At 36.0% G+C, this 15,758-nt stretch overlaps 1 protein-coding gene across 4 annotated transcripts in view; it reads left to right on the top strand.

Annotated features, from left to right (window-relative positions):
- Positions 1–15,758, top strand: part of NCKAP1 (NCK associated protein 1) — a 60,621-nt gene that overhangs the window by 20,793 nt on the left and 24,070 nt on the right. For 2 of the 4 annotated variants that reach the window (XM_080398874.1, XM_080398876.1), the window contains 15 exons: positions 2,394–2,480; positions 2,692–2,748; positions 3,746–3,888; positions 3,977–4,067; positions 6,250–6,387; positions 7,126–7,174; positions 7,646–7,802; positions 8,388–8,444; positions 8,972–9,068; positions 9,259–9,365; positions 10,483–10,615; positions 12,115–12,196; positions 12,634–12,692; positions 13,476–13,621; positions 14,136–14,268. In XM_080398874.1, coding sequence (XP_080255000.1) covers positions 2,394–2,480; positions 2,692–2,748; positions 3,746–3,888; positions 3,977–4,067; positions 6,250–6,387; positions 7,126–7,174; positions 7,646–7,802; positions 8,388–8,444; positions 8,972–9,068; positions 9,259–9,365; positions 10,483–10,615; positions 12,115–12,196; positions 12,634–12,692; positions 13,476–13,621; positions 14,136–14,268 — 1,536 coding nt within the window. Of the gene's footprint in view, positions 1–2,387; positions 2,481–2,691; positions 2,749–3,745; positions 3,889–3,976; positions 4,068–6,249; positions 6,388–7,125; positions 7,175–7,645; positions 7,803–8,387; positions 8,445–8,971; positions 9,069–9,258; positions 9,366–10,482; positions 10,616–12,114; positions 12,197–12,633; positions 12,693–13,475; positions 13,622–14,135; positions 14,269–15,758 lie in introns of all 4 variants that reach the window. The other 2 variants (XM_080398873.1, XM_080398875.1) reach the window with 1 other exon arrangement.

Here is a 15,758-nt window from a genome sequence, read left to right as displayed (position 1 = left end):
GCACGGCACCAATTCCTTAATCCTTGGTTGAGCATAATGAATACCTCCCTATATTCTCTTATTAAATATACAGCTTCATAGAATTTCTGAAAAATTGCTATTTCTTTTACGATTATAGTTCCCAGCAGCATTTCCCTTTTTGCCATATCGCCCCACTTCATTTATTGTGGCTTTGAAATTGTGGTGTCCTCCACAAGTGGACACTTGGTTGCCATTTGTAATACCAAAACCAGGTGTCATGTACAGCAACCTGTAACCATTATAGTCTCCCTTAGCATTGCACCTTGATTTTTATGAGTAAGGATTGCAGTAGGAAAAAGGTTCTTAAGGCATATGCGCATTTGTAATGTAAGTTTTGGATTTGTCCTCTCTCTGTGCTGGAATTAGGCTTTATTTCTGAATGATACAGTGTGGTCTGTTCCAGAAAATTCATGAAATGACTTCTCAAATTCATATGATTCATGCTTATGTTAGTTGCACAGAAATAAACCCTGTTTCTGCATAGTGTTCTAAAACCAAATCACTGGCAAGAAGTACCTCAAGCGATAGGGCCAGGGTGAAGATTAAAACCAGGAGCTGTAGGTGATGAATTCTCATTGCATAATTGTTGGGTGAGGAAGCAGCCCTGGAAGTACAAAGTGGTCTTTCTTCTGGGGAGGTCCTGAGTATAGATGCAGTTGGCCCGAAGGTGGCTCTGCACGTGATGATGCTGGATGCTTCATTCTCAGAGCATGAGGCAGTTAAACTTCAGGGTGTATGCTGGGAGAGGTAGTAGCAAATTCTTACTGAGGATCAAAATAAAATTTATAGAACTTACATTTGAGAACAGGTTTTTGTACAGCAGCAGTTTAAATGGAAATAACTGATGTCCTAGCCCATGACATTATCTGAAGTTATAGAACGAACACGTGTACTTGCACCTATTTTTCATTTAAGTCTTGGCTGATGCCTGTGTGAAAGAAGCTTGAATATTATATAGGGCAGTCATTCGAAGTCAGGCCTTCGAACTTAAATCCTTTGCACTGGTTTGAGTAGGCAGAGGTATTTTATAACGTAGCCATTCCAGTTTGCTCATAACTCTCTGTGTATGCCCGTCTTCCTTGACTCATGGAGGTCTTACGGCTCAATGCCTCTAAAAATTCAGAGGAAAGAAGCAAAAATCATCTTATATGTGATACCCAGTGGTGGTCTGGGAAGTCTTATTTTTTTCAATTTAGAGAAATTAGTGCTTTACATAAAACAGAGAAGACAGAGCACAGCTTTATAAAGAGAGGGAGATGAAGCATATTCAGTTCTAACCTCCCATATGAAAATAAGCTAAGCCATTTGAAACAATTCATTTAATGTTTTTTATAATTGATTGCTCTTGTTGAGAATAAAATCCTATTTAACTTGATCAGTCTTTAATTTAAAGTCTTGCAGATTTTTGAACGGCCCTTGTTCATATTGAGTGTTATGACTGCTTTAACTCATTTCAGTTCATATATCAGGAAGGAGACAATTTGTAGCTAGATACTGCAAGATAAGTAATTGGATTCTTGCAGTGTTCTGAGACTGTAATACATAGACAAACAGAATGGCTGTTCAGTAACAGCTGCTATTTTTGTGTTCTTAATTGCAATTAAGTGGTCGGTCTGGTTCCTGACAAAAATTTTGAAAAATATGGAAATGAAATCATATTTTACAGTTGGTTTTAAAAAAAATAAAAAAAAAATCTGTGAACTATTTTATGCCTTTGTATTCACATTTGCCTCTTTCATTTTATCCACCAGTGTCTAATGCTAGTGTTTTGCTTCTTTTTTTGTTTCTTTATTTTGTTGCTTTTGTTTGAATGTATTATTGTGTTTATATGGAACTGGTCAAAGAACCGTTACTGTATTTTATGTTTGTATCTACATTTTATTTTGCATGCTTAACGTGGCTTTGCCTGGATATTCTTTTTGGTAAGTTCAGAATTTAAAAGCATAATGTTTTTCTGTAGTAAAGTTCGTAATCTGCCACCTTCTTTTCTCCCACCTCAAGTAATGTTATTTTTTTTGTCATATGGATTTGTGCTCATGTACTGTTCTGCTTTTGCTAATTACACATAGGATAACACTGTTTTCCTAACTACCCATTTTCATCTCTAGCTGAGCTAAACAATATGACTTCGGTACTAATGTGTACTAATTTGACTTTTATCTTCAAAGTATAGTTGGCAGCTGTTAAAATTATGTGGTCTGAGAACTCTGTGTGTATCTGAGATGCACAGAACCTCAGCCTTAGAAAACCACGTTAAGGCTGCCTTGCGTAGCCTGATGGTTACTCTGCGCTTCACAGGTATTATTTTTCAGCAGTCTTCTGAAGATCTTCTAAGAACAGCACGCATGTTTATGTTTCTCTTTTAGCAACAGCTTGCTCAGCTCCAGAAAGAAAAATCAGAGATTCTGAAGAACTTGGCATTATACTACTTCACGTTTGTTGATGTTATGGAATTTAAGGTAAGATTTACAAATATGTCAGTTGTTTTGTCACACCAGGTTTCTGTATTTTTATTTATTAAATAACATTATATAACGGAATAGCTGAACTTGTAGGTCTGTCCTTAAAGAAAACCAAACAACAAAAGTCTCCATCACTAAGCATAGGAAAGTGATTTACTTAGATATTTTTTTTTTTTTTTAAACTAAAGTTATTCCTTTGTTTTTCAAGGACCATGTTTGTGAGCTGCTGAACACTATTGATGTTTGCCAAGTCTTCTTTGATATTGTAAGTTTCTGGGTTTAAAATTTCAAATGCCAGTTAAAAATGTTTCTAATCAGTCCCACGTGGAAAACTAGAAGGATTTGTGTATGTTAGCCCAAGAAATATGACAACTCTAGTTATAAATGCAAGAAAAATAAAAACGCTGCGATCTTCAGATCTCTGAAATTTTATAAAAGCTTGAAATCAGGAGATAGAACATTTTAAACAGGCTACTGATGGACAGTAGTAACAGCGTTGTCTGTTACCAGACATAGATCTTTGTGTAGTTTTTGCTTTATTGCGTCTGCAAGTTGATTCTAAGGGTTTACTGTCATCTGTATGCTTAAGCCACTTAGAGCTCAGAAGACAGGAATATTACTGGTGTCCACCTCAGCTATGTGAGGAGGTCACTTTTGGTGTTCCTAAAACAAGTACAAAAGCAGCTAAAAGTGTTATTAATAAAACCCATAACTAAACCCCAAAACCCCACAACCAAACACTGGAAAACCCCAAACCAGAACCTCAGACACCTTTTCCTCTTGGTTTCTGCTTGCGTGCTTAATGTTCATTTCTAGTTTTAGTCGTTGCTGTAAATTTGGCTGACTCAGGCTCATAATATGAAAGAGGAGTATATATCCTGCGGAATTATGTTACCAGACCAGTGGGATATGTGTTAGCTTTTTACATTACAGAGTCTTTTAAAAATAAAATTCATAGGCAAAGCACTTGCTGACTGCTTAGTAACATCCAAGGAAAGTGTTCCTATTTGTCAGCTAACCTGTGACACTTAAGCCTAAAAAGGATTTATGTGCTTGCTTGCTTTCTTGAATGCAAAGAGTTCTGGGGATTTGAGTGACTAAATTTAAGATTATACAAAGCCTGTATGTAACCAGAACTAAAACTTTGTTCAAGACAGTCCAATGTATTAAAAAAGCAGCTGGAAATTGGTGGAAAGGTAAGGAAAAAGTTTTATGCTTGTTTCTAAAAGTTTTAGAATGACGATTTACCGTTTTTTCTCTAGACTGTAAACTTTGATTTAACAAAGAACTACCTAGATTTGATTATAACCTACACAACTCTAATGATATTGCTGTCTCGAATTGAAGAAAGGAAGGCTATCATTGGACTGTATAACTATGCCCATGAAATGACACATGGAGCAAGGTAAAAATCTGTTATCTAAGAAGTGTTTATAATAATAATGATCATAGTAACAGCTACACCTGAGTGAATTGTTTGTTGTTGCTTTTAGTGACAGAGAATATCCACGCCTTGGCCAGATGATTGTGGATTATGAAAATCCTTTAAAGAAAATGATGGAGGAATTTGTACCTCACAGTAAAGTATGTAACTACTTTTCACAGGCACACAATAATCTTAATTGAGGGAAGCAGAGAGAAAAAAGTAAATTGACAAAACAAACTCTTGCACAAGGCCAGTCGGTATAAACTTTACAGGTGATTTTACTTACAATGGATGTCTAGGGCTGGAGATTGATAACTGATCAAATAAAAGAACATGTACAAATACAGGAACACTAGAACCTGTTGGTAAGGTTCCATTTTATTCACTAAAGGTTAGAAATTGATTAAAAATCAGTGGTAGGATTTGAGAATACCTACACCTGTGTTCTGTTTTGGTTTACAGTTTGGAATTAAAGAGTTTCCTACTGTTTCTGTGAAACGAGCTTTTTGCTGGTTTACCATCCTAGATGAATGTGTTTTTTCTATTATTTAACCTGAGGGTTTTTGCTTTGGATTGTCCTTACACTGGGGATCCTGGAGGTCACCACTGTCTCTTCACTAACAGCTCCTATACTCAAAAGCTGACATTGTGTACCCTGCTCAGTTGACTTCACTAAGTTAAATGACCCCAATTCCTTTAGCATTATCTGTACAAATGTTTTTAAGCTTGCATTCTTACACAGCTGGTTGTGCTGCAGTTTTGTGACGATTTATCAAGGCTGTGTTTTCACAGGATACCTTGGAAAAGTGACAGAAGCCTCACCAAAGTCAGTGTAGATCCTGTTTTATCAATTCCAGCTTGTCCACGAGGCTTGCTACTCTGTCAAAGGAAGCTAGATTTGTTTGATCAGTATTGACCAACTGTTACTTTTAAAGGTGTTAATTTCTAGCTGCTTGCAAATTGATTGCCTAACAACTTATTTTGGAATCTTTGGCAGGAGTTTTAACTTAAATACTAAGTTATTGCCTAAAGTTTCTAAGGTTTGGGGTTCTTTTTTCTTCCTATTTTGAAGTCTAGGTACTGGTTGTGTTTTCCTTCTCTAGTCCTCTTGAGATTTTTCTTGTTTTCCTTAAACATTTTAAGGTAGTCACTAAAAGTTCAGAGAGTTTTCCAGCTATTTCGCTAAGTTCTCTGAAGCTGAAATGGTTTTGAATACTTCTCATTTGTCTAAATAATCTGTAATCTTACTTTTTTCTTACACTTCCCTCTGCATGATTCCTGTTCTGTTAAGATTTATTTAGCTAAGGAACCCATTTGCAATTTGTTTTCTCGTGCACATCTTAGTAAAGATGCTTTACTTTTCAGTATTATTTTTGTTCATGCACTTGTATTGCATAGCACGCCAGTCCTTTCCCGTGAAACATTTTGTAAAGCCATTTTTTGGTCTGATTTTTGCTGTTCTGCTTACTCTATACAAGAGGTATAAATTGGGGTCAGGCATCCCTTCAGGCACCGTGCTATAGAAGCACGCACTTAGGTTGTACTCTCATGGAACTGCACACTTAAGTTGTCCTTTCATCATCTCACTGCTTTGAAGTAAACCTGACAGTAGTTTAATCCTTTAAATTAGCTCCAGCAGATGGGGTGGGTTTCCCCCCCCAGCCCCGACTGACCTTCTTTGCTGGCATAATGCTTAAACTTGGCTCCCTGAGGACTCATACAAGCACCAATATTGATGCAAGAGAGAGGGAAAAGGCGTAGGACCACACTTACTCAGATAAGCTTAATCTGCTGTGAAGATGCTCCTGTGGACAGTAGCTGCTCAAAAAAATTTGTTAACAAAGAGGGAAGGACATATGAAGGACTAAATAAAGTAGCAGAGAAGGAAACAATGCAATAATTGGGGTGCTTGACTAAATAGTGAACAACTTCCAGTTGTACGTGACAGATTTGTAGTCCCCTATTGATTTTTTCATGTCCTCTAATTCTGAACTCAGAAATTCTATAACTCTGATTAAAAATTAAGAAAAATAATAATCAAACCTTCCTGCTTCTCTCTGTTGTTCCCTTACCCTGAAAAAGTCTTTATATGTGAAATAAACTAGATGCAGTGGGTTTTAATCTCAAGTTTAATTTCAGGACTAGTTCAGTAAAATGTTTTGATTATTGTTAGTAATCATGCTGAGAAGATAGCACTGCTGGTAAAATAGTACTTAGTGTCCCTTGTGCCTGGAGTATGGCAGTGTCAATACACAGCTCACAAAATGAGGTAAAGAACTTGCATATTTATCCAAGACTGAGCCTTGACATATTCAAACTAATAATTGATCTCCTTTTTAGTCCCTTTCAGATGCTCTGATTTCACTCCAGATGGTCTATCCTCGAAGAAATCTCTCAGCTGACCAGTGGAGAAACGCACAATTACTGAGCCTTATCAGTGCCCCCAGTACAATGCTTAATCCTGCACAGTCTGACACAGTATGGTCTTTTAATTTGTGTTACATGATAAAGTTAAGCAAAGCTTTCCATAAAATAATGTGGGGGGGTGTCATTTTCTGTTTGATTACCTTTATGTGGCTTTTAATCAGAGAAGTAAATAGTCTGGTTAGGAGAGCTGAATAGTTCAGTACAGGGGAAGAGCTTTCTTGCGTTAATTAAAGCTTCTCTTGTGTTAGCTCATGCCTTCGTTTCCAGTATTTAATAACCAAAAAATGAAGAGAAGCAATGTTAACTTCTGCAGTGTAGAAGGAAGGGGTCCTGCATACTCTCAGATGTTTATGGGCCAACAGACCAAAAATCAGAACTGATACTTTCTTTAAAACCTTTACTGTTTGCATTTGCTACCTGAGTTGTGATATGAATGGTCATCTTTCTGAACAAAATTCAAGCATTAACAGCTGTCCGATTGCGGGTAGTATATGTCAAAAGCCTTTTGTTCTTAAATATTCTTAAATACAATGTTTGTGAAGCTAAACATTTTGTTAAAATTTGTTCACTGTTTTGTTCAAGGTATTGGAGGGTATGGAAGCTGATTTAATGTTCAAACCATCCATTTCCAAAGGGATTAAACAGTGCTCTGTTAGTAACCAGCAGCAGTCTTCCATGATTCCTCAGCATTTAAGGCTTTATTTCTCTCGTTTTCTAAAGAGTACTTCTCATGAAATGTATTGTCTTTTATATAATAAGTTTGCTACAAATTACTGTTTTTTCCAACAGATGCCATGTGAATACCTCTCACTGGATGCAATGGAAAAATGGATCATTTGTGAGTAAAAATCGGCTCATGGTTGTATTTAAAAAAAAAAAGTTAACATTTGAAGGATTACTTACTTTTCTGTACTGTTCAAAAGCTGTTGTATTCATATCAGATTATAGGGAACTTGATTAAATCTCATTTGTACGTATCAGTGAAGTTAGAATTCAATGCATACTGCTAGAATGGAGTTTGTCAGCAATTTATTCCAGACTTTGACTAAAACTGAGGGCTTGAGTAATTCTAATGGAAATAGCAGCATAGTATCAGCATTAAATAATTCATGTTACAAAAATATTACAACAATACCTCGACCAGAAGAGCGTGGGTTATTTTTTATATGAAAAATGCTGTTATCCATTAAACAGTTTGTTAATGAACTATTTGAACTATTTAAGAGAAAATGCTTAATAATCTCACTGTTCTTTTACTGTCTTTGTGCATCTGCTTTGTGACATCCATCATCAATGTGAACTTTTGAAGTTGGATTTATTTTGTGCCATGGAATCCTAAATAGTGATGCTACAGCTTTGAACCTTTGGAAACTTGCACTTCAAAGCAGCTCTTGCTTGGCTCTGTTTCGAGATGAAGTATTCCATATTCACAAAGCTGCAGAAGACCTGTTTGTAAACATACGAGGGTAAGTTTTCATTCTCTTTTTCTCCTTTCAGAACCTCTTGGTTGTTTTGAAAATTTTACTTCTACTTCATGTAAGTTCTACTTAAGGATGGTCAGTACATGAACGTTTTTGCTTAGTATCTCGACAGTTTCTTTAACGCATAACTTTCAGGAGCCTGATTTCATAACCATCATGCCTTTTTTTATCTTTGTTCTGGAAAAGTCTGGTGAATCAGTCTCTGAAATGGCAAAAGTTAAAATAAACGATTGCACCCACAAATCTTAATCTAGTGGAGAGAAATGATGCCGTGAATGTAGAGTTTGCTTGAAAAATTGCATCTGTCTGCCACTGTTTCTGCGGTATATCCTATGAAAACTCAGAGAAACAAAGTGGAGACCTTTATCAGTGAACACCGGGAGCACTTCAGTAGAGGGTATTTTTGGTTTGGGTATCCAGTTTTGGCGTTTAGCTCTGATCAGGGAAATAAGTCTTGTGTGAGCTTTTTGCTGTATCCTGCTTGCTGTGGCAGTGCAGCTCCTCTCAAGTCCCACTCTGCTGTTCCTAAATTGATACTTACTACCATATTGGATTGTTTTTTACTTGTAGCTACAACAAGCGTATTAACGACATCAGAGAGTGCAAAGAAGCTGCTGTTTCACATGCGTAAGTGCCTTACAAAGTTTTACTGACACTTTAGTGTTCGTTTTCCTAAGTTATAAAGAAGGTAGAAACAGCATTTGTTGAATGCTGAACTAGTTGTGCATTTTGAAGCGAGATGATGTACCAATTGTTCTTTTAAATCTGAAATTACTTAATTCCATTATCAACTTAACTTCCAAGTTTTAGATTATTTTTTTATGTTATCAGGATGGAAGCATTTAGTTTATTTGCCCTTTATTTTTCTCTAATTAATGTGAATGCAAATAACATAGAAATGTTTTAGTGGAGTCAAGTGCACAGTACAGAGCAGGGACAGAGAGAGAACTTGGGTTTGAATTGAACCCTACTTCAGTAATATACAGCATTGGTGGTGGGGATGCTAACTTTAATTGAACCACATCCTTTGAAATACTGAACTTTTGAAGCTGGCATGGTACGAGCTGCCTGTGCTTGGGCTTAAATACTTGGGAAAATCAAATGTTCTGTGCTTAGCCCAGTGAGTGATGTCTCAGTTTGTTGTTTTGATGCAGCGGTTCAATGCATAGAGAGAGACGCAAGTTTTTACGTTCTGCACTCAAAGAACTGGCTACTGTCCTGTCTGATCAGCCAGGCCTGTTGGGTCCCAAGGTAATTATGGTTCTTGTGGTTTGTGTTTATGCAATCTTAGAATGTGTTTCTCAGTGATAGTATGACATTCAGTTTGTTTGAGGGGAAAATACCCCACTCTTAGAGAGAAAACCTACTTAGATTTTAAGATTTGTTGTTAGAGACTAGTTGCCTCTTAGTGTGCACAAGCTAACTGTTGTATCTTTTTCAGGCACTTTTTGTATTTATGGCATTATCCTTTGCTCGTGATGAAATTATTTGGCTTCTTCGTCATGCAGATAATATGCCAAAGAAGAGTGCAGATGATTTCATAGATAAGTATGTTAATTTTTACTGTGATATCTTAAATATTTGAGAATCTCACAGACAAAATGCATTTGAAGGCAAGGGAACCTCATAAAAAGGTGGCTATATAGAAGAGCTGGGACTGTACAGAAAATCTTTACCTGGGTCTGTTAAGCTTACCGTCAAAACATAGTAGTATTGTGTTAGAAATGGGAGCATATCAGTGAACATTGGTTTTCTGCAGAAAATTTATTTCAAAAATAAAAATATTTTGTAAAATTTTTATGCATTTTTTTCCCTTTGAATTAGCAAAAATAAAGCTTTCTTGTGTCTTCAGCGTTACTGATTTTTGCATTGAGCAAATCCATGCTGGGGAGAAGGAAACTGTCAGAAAGCTTGATTTTTTCATTTATAGGATGTTGCTTGTGTTGTAGCAAAACTGTCTTTTCAATCGGGTAAGGTTTATTTATATAATACAGCATTAGTTCATAATAAACAGAAGGTAAAAAAGTGGGATTACGAGTGTGGATAGGCAGAAGACCATGAGTTGTCTTTGAGTTGTTTTCAAGATTACTGAACACAAGACTGAACTGAAAGTCTGTGTATTGACTGCAGGAGTTCAAACAACTGACATTGTTGTCACAAGGCCATTTCTACAGCTGGAGTAGGAAAACCTTGGGTTTTCTTCACTGAGTTTAAGTGCTGGGGAGGGATGGAGGTCCCAGAGCCTCTCTGAAACAACCTGTGCAAGTATTTAACCATCCTCATGGTTTAAGAAAACAGTATAGAAAAGCAGTTATTACAGTTGTATTTTTCAGATTTAAACACTTGGAGGAAAAACATTTTTTCAAATTGAGCATTATAGAAGGGCTTCTTACACTTAAGTGAATGCTTACAGAAACCTTTGAGGATTACTGTGATGATGTCCTGCTAACTTCTGTTGAGTGGATTTTACCTTGCAGAGAAAATTACCAGTGTAGACTTATTTATAATGTGAACAAATAATTTCATACCAAAATTACCTATTGATAATAGTTTTAAAAGCAAGGTATAGGAGGAGGTCCCCTTGGGAAGCATTCCGCTGATAGAAATCGGGTTTAATATTTTGGATGTTTCACATTTGTAAGCTTTTCCTTGTCTTCTTGCCTAGACACATAGCCGAGCTAATATTCTACATGGAGGAGCTCAGAGCACATGTGCGAAAATATGGACCAGTGATGCAGAGATACTATGTACAGTATCTCTCTGGCTTTGATGCAGTGGTTTTAAATGAGCTTGTTCAGGTATGGCAAGGCTGTGGTTTTTGGGTTTTCAAACGCAGGCTTTAAAAAGGGCTTTTTGTCCAAAATGATTTCATGAAGCGTGTCCTGGCTTATGGATTTTGATAAACATTATGGAATACGTTACTGTTTAATTCTGGGATTTCGAGTTGTACTTCTGGTTCCTAAATGAATATTTATTAAGCAGTGTTATGTTTAGAGACAATGAAACAGGTACTGCCACTGAAGGAGTATTGTAGAAACTTTTTCTTACTTGGCCTGACAAAGAGATGATAGGCTTCCTGAGCTGTTTTGGTTTGATTTCCTAGTGACCACTAGATGGAGTGCAAATTTTGTGGCTAGGTCAGCTACTCAAACCTGACAAGTTTGTACTGCAAGCTTTTTTGTTGTGTTCAAAAATTAATTTCAGACTTCAAGCATTATATCAATTGCCAGAAGGTGGAACTTATGTACTCTACTATCTACTTAAACAAACTATTGGAACAGTCTAAATACCAGTTTGTATTACTGTCTAAATTATTAAATGTAATGGAATCCTTGGGTTTACTTGCAATACCAAAATATCTGTATTTGGGGTTTTTTTGCTTATAACTCAAAAAAAAATCACGAAAAAAATCTGTTAACCTGTAAGTATAGAGTGACAGAATTAAATATTTTTTTACACTTGTTACTCATTCCTGGGAAATTACTTCCTAGATTCAGTGAATGGCTTCTAAATGCTGTACAAGTGGCACAAGCATCCTGTGTTTAGCTAGGATAATCCTGAGGATCAAACTGTGAAATGAAGAAAAAATAATTGGCTTGAATTTTAGCTGTACTTAATTCATAATGGGTATCAAGCACAAGACAAATGATTGAGTGATAATTTGGATTTTTCAGCCTTTAGGTTAAAAAGTCAGTCATAGCTGGGATTATGAGAAATTTCTGTATTGTGTTGTTTTAATAGAAATATGACTTTACTGGTTGCTGAAACTACTTTTTCATGACCTTGCATTTTGTAAAAATGGAAAACTTATTAGCTCATCTTTCAGGTGGTATTAATTGTTGAAATCAATGTTAGTAAAAAAAAAACCTGTTGAGAAAGTTTTGAGATGCTGATGCAGGCTCTGTTAAATCCTGCCATGGCCATATTTTATTTGCAGACAGATTAGGTGGCTGGAGAGGTTCAGAAAACTGTTTGGTGCCTGATGTTTAAGAGCAAAATGTTGTCCATTTTGTAAATGACTACAGCCTGAAAATGCACGGGCACGTTTACTGACAGATTTTTCTGTTTTGAGCAGATGTTGGTTTGTAAGCAAGCTTTTCTAGGTATTTGTCATCAACCAATGAATTAAAAAGTGAAAGCTGAAAGCTGTTAAATAGCACTGTTTGAAATATGCTAATGATTAAGCTACCCTGTGTAAATTCTCGTACATTTCAGACTATAGCTGATAATTTGGGGATGGGTATTGACACTGTCTCATAAACCAAGTTTGAAATAATAGCAATGTTATTTATTTTAGAATCTTTCAGTTTGCCCAGAGGATGAATCAATCATCATGTCCTCTTTTGTAAACACAATGACTTCACTAAGTGTGAAACAAGGTAAGTTTAAATGAATTTGGGAAAACGGTAACAGAATGGCAGATTCCTCTTCATCACTTTGATTCATGCAATCAGTAAAAGCAGATAATTTGCCTAAACTGAATTTGTTCCCTTGTTTCTTTTTGGTTATGGTACCTGCTTCTTGTTGTGTGTCCCTTTTCTAGGGCAGCTCTATATAGATAGAGCTTTTGAAGAATGCTCTTGGGAGGTAATCCTGCCTTTTAATTTAGAAAGCATATTACACATATTTTCATCTAGATATTTTAATTTCTATCAGCGTGACTGTGCTGGATTGAAATACTTAGGTAGAAGCATGAAGTTCAGTACCTAAGTAATTGTTGAGTACTTTGGGTTTTTTTAGAAGGTCTGACATAGTATATCTGAATTTATAGTTGTTTACCTAAAGGTTTTATGTTCTGTATTTTTCCCTGATGCAGTTGAAGATGGAGAGGTATTTGACTTCAGAGGAATGAGATTAGATTGGTTTAGATTGCAGGTAAGACTTTGTAAATATATGAGACACTTCACTAACTTAAACCCAAAATGTTTCATAAATTACTGCACTTCTAGATTACTCTCACGCTGCAAGTGGATAACAGGCTATCTTACAGTAACCTACTCTCTTAAAATCAAACGCTTAAACAGATAATTTGCTACACTTTAATGTAATTTTGTCTGCATTGCATACTTTTTGCATATCATTCTTTGGGGTGTTTATAACGGTTCGGAAATAGAATGTGTTGAGGATGAGCAGTTTGCTGGCAGCTGTGCGCTGTATGGAGTGTGATTCAGTCTGCCCAGCCAGGGGAAGGTAAGAGACTGTGAGAAAATAACATTCAGTTAGATTGCTCCTGTGCTTGCAGTAGCAGTATCTTCAATTAATAAAGGGGGAAGTACTGTTTAGACTGTAAATGAATTGTTTCAAGATCATTTTTGTATTTTTGTATTTTTTGTAATTTTTGTATTTTCAGAACACACAAGTCTCTTTCTTGCTTTCCAAAATCTGATTGTTAAAGTAGGGGTTCACAAGTGCACATTTGTGTTTTGTCAGTACATTTGTTCTACAGTTTATCTGTGAATTCAAGTGACATTTGGAGACTTCGTGGAGAGACAGTTTACTTAAGTTATAGCAGAAAGATAAAATAGTCTATCCATGGTCTTAAGTACACAGGCAACTTGTGCATAGCGTAATCAGTATTTTAACATTTGTATTGGGCAGTAGCAATGGAATTTACAAAAAAGCGGCAGTAGATATAACAATTTTCTTGTGTCTTTCCAGGCCTACACCAGTGTTTCTAAAGCTTCACTTAGTCTTGCAGACCATAGAGAACTAGGAAAAATGATGAACACAATCATTTTCCACACAAAGATGGTGGATTCTTTAGTGGAGATGTTGGTTGAAACCTCAGATCTTTCTATATTTTGGTATGTTACTAACCTGACTGTAGAAGCTTTTTGGTTGGTTTGTCCTTGGAAGTGTAATTTTTAAATAGCAAAAGCTTTTTATTATTTATTGTTTGGTTGGTCCTTGAAAGTCTAGTTTTAAAATAGCAAACTTTGTAGGAAGATAGAGCAGTGGGAGAATCAATTAGTTTCATCAGAATTCGTTTGATAAAAGTATTTCTGAAGATCTGTCAAGAGAGATTCTTCAGGCAGTCACATAAATGATCTGGGGTCATTTGCAGATTTTGCTTTAATACTGTTCTGAAAAAGGTGCAAGTTTTTGCAGTGGCACACATTGGAATAAAAATATGATGATAATAGAGAGATGCAAATAAAATGCATAAGAAGCAAATGCAGAAACCAAACTTCTTTGAAAGCATGATGCAGTTTTTGGTATAACTACAAATCTGACACTAATACCACATTTGAATTGTGTGAAGTAGACTTTATTTGCAGCAAAATTATGTGTTTCATCTAAATGTCTATTTCTGATCAGTTTTTATAGTCGTGCTTTTGAGAAGATGTTTCAGCAGTGTTTGGAGCTTCCCTCTCAATCAAGATACTCGATTGCATTCCCACTGCTTTGTACTCATTTTATGAGCTGTACACATGAGCTGTGCCCAGAAGAGGTAATTTTTAAATATATTGTCTTAGTTATTTTCATATCTCATTTAAAGTAGGGAGGACTGGAGCTGAACACCGCAAGAAGGCAATATAAGGTTGAGGCAGGAGAGCGGTAAAAAGGGAAGCAAAACAAGTAGATACCTTCTTATGTGATTCTTCACCCATGGATCTCAAAAACCTTTTCTGAAATGAGCAAGCATTATCACCTTTGCTTGAATGATCATTAGCAAACTCATGTGCAAAGGTTAGATGACTCTTCTGGGGTCATTTAGGCTTAGATGCTAATAAATCCCATACATCTGTTAAAACAGTGTTGTTTTCAAATGGTCTATAAACTCGCCGTTAGAAAAAGGAAATAGGAAGTTGGGAGTTCTCTATGGTTTGTTATAAATAGGGTTTATTCAGTAAGAATTTTTTTTTAAAAAAAGATCTTAAATGAAATGGACGCTTTGTTAAAGGAAGTAGTTTGATTCTGAGGAAATTCTATTTTTTATTGTAATGAAATAGATCCTTCAGACCATTTCCTGTATGTCCACTGGAATTACTCTGGGGGTTAACTTGGCCAGTTTTGTATAGCGCTCATGAAAGTGTTTTTTCATTCTTAACAGTGCTCATCTGAAACAATGAGATGAATAAGATCTATAGTAATATGCACGATGTGGGTTTTTCTTATTTAAACATTAAATCCTTTTCTGCTATACTTCCATCTCAATGTATGTCTATTCATTATTTTCCATGTATACTTTGCTTTAAACAGTTGCAAATTATTTATACTAGACAACCATTTAAAAGTTTACAGGAAAGCTTCCCTTCAGGACAAGAGATGTCTTTCAGAACAATTATAGTAACAGTGAGGAGTCAGTAGCCAAAGTCCACTGTACACTAGTTACTGTGAATTCAGCTGCAGCAAGCACAATTTGCTACATCCAGCAGAACTCTGAATTCAATATCTGAATTGTATGACTTAGTAACTATTATCATTTTGGAAAAATAATCCTCACTGTGCTGTGTACAATGTGTGGTAGTATGGCTGTTAGAAAATAAACATTAGTGGTGAAAGAAGGATTTCAGTGGGACAGAGGCTGTGCTTGTGCAGATCTAGTGACAAAGGACCTGAATCCAGAAATTAATGCAGCAGGGCTTCATTACTGACTTTTTGCAGTGTATGAAGGACACTGTTCTTTCTCTATAGTTTGAGCTGCATGCTTTTTTTCTCCTTGATTATTTGATACAAATTAATGAAGAGGAGATTCACAGAAACTTTGAGTATTGGACGCGTTAAAGGTGGATTTGGTCCAAAATTAAACATGAAAACTTACTTTTAAAAATCTTTTTTGCCTCCTACAGAAAATGTTTTGCAAATTGTAGTAAGCAAAAAAATTTTAATGTGCCATGTCACTGACTTTGGGGGGGGGGGGGGGGGGCAGGGAACCAACCCTGAAGCTGGTATTATTGAGGACTAACCGATTTATTTCTCACACCCTAATTACATGAT

This window comes from Falco punctatus (genome assembly GCF_963210335.1).
Source record: "Falco punctatus genome assembly, chromosome: 8".
NCBI classification, from domain to species: domain Eukaryota; kingdom Metazoa; phylum Chordata; class Aves; order Falconiformes; family Falconidae; genus Falco; species Falco punctatus.
The sequence above is the reverse complement of the archived record's forward strand: the minus strand, read 5'-3'. Positions and strand labels throughout refer to the sequence as shown.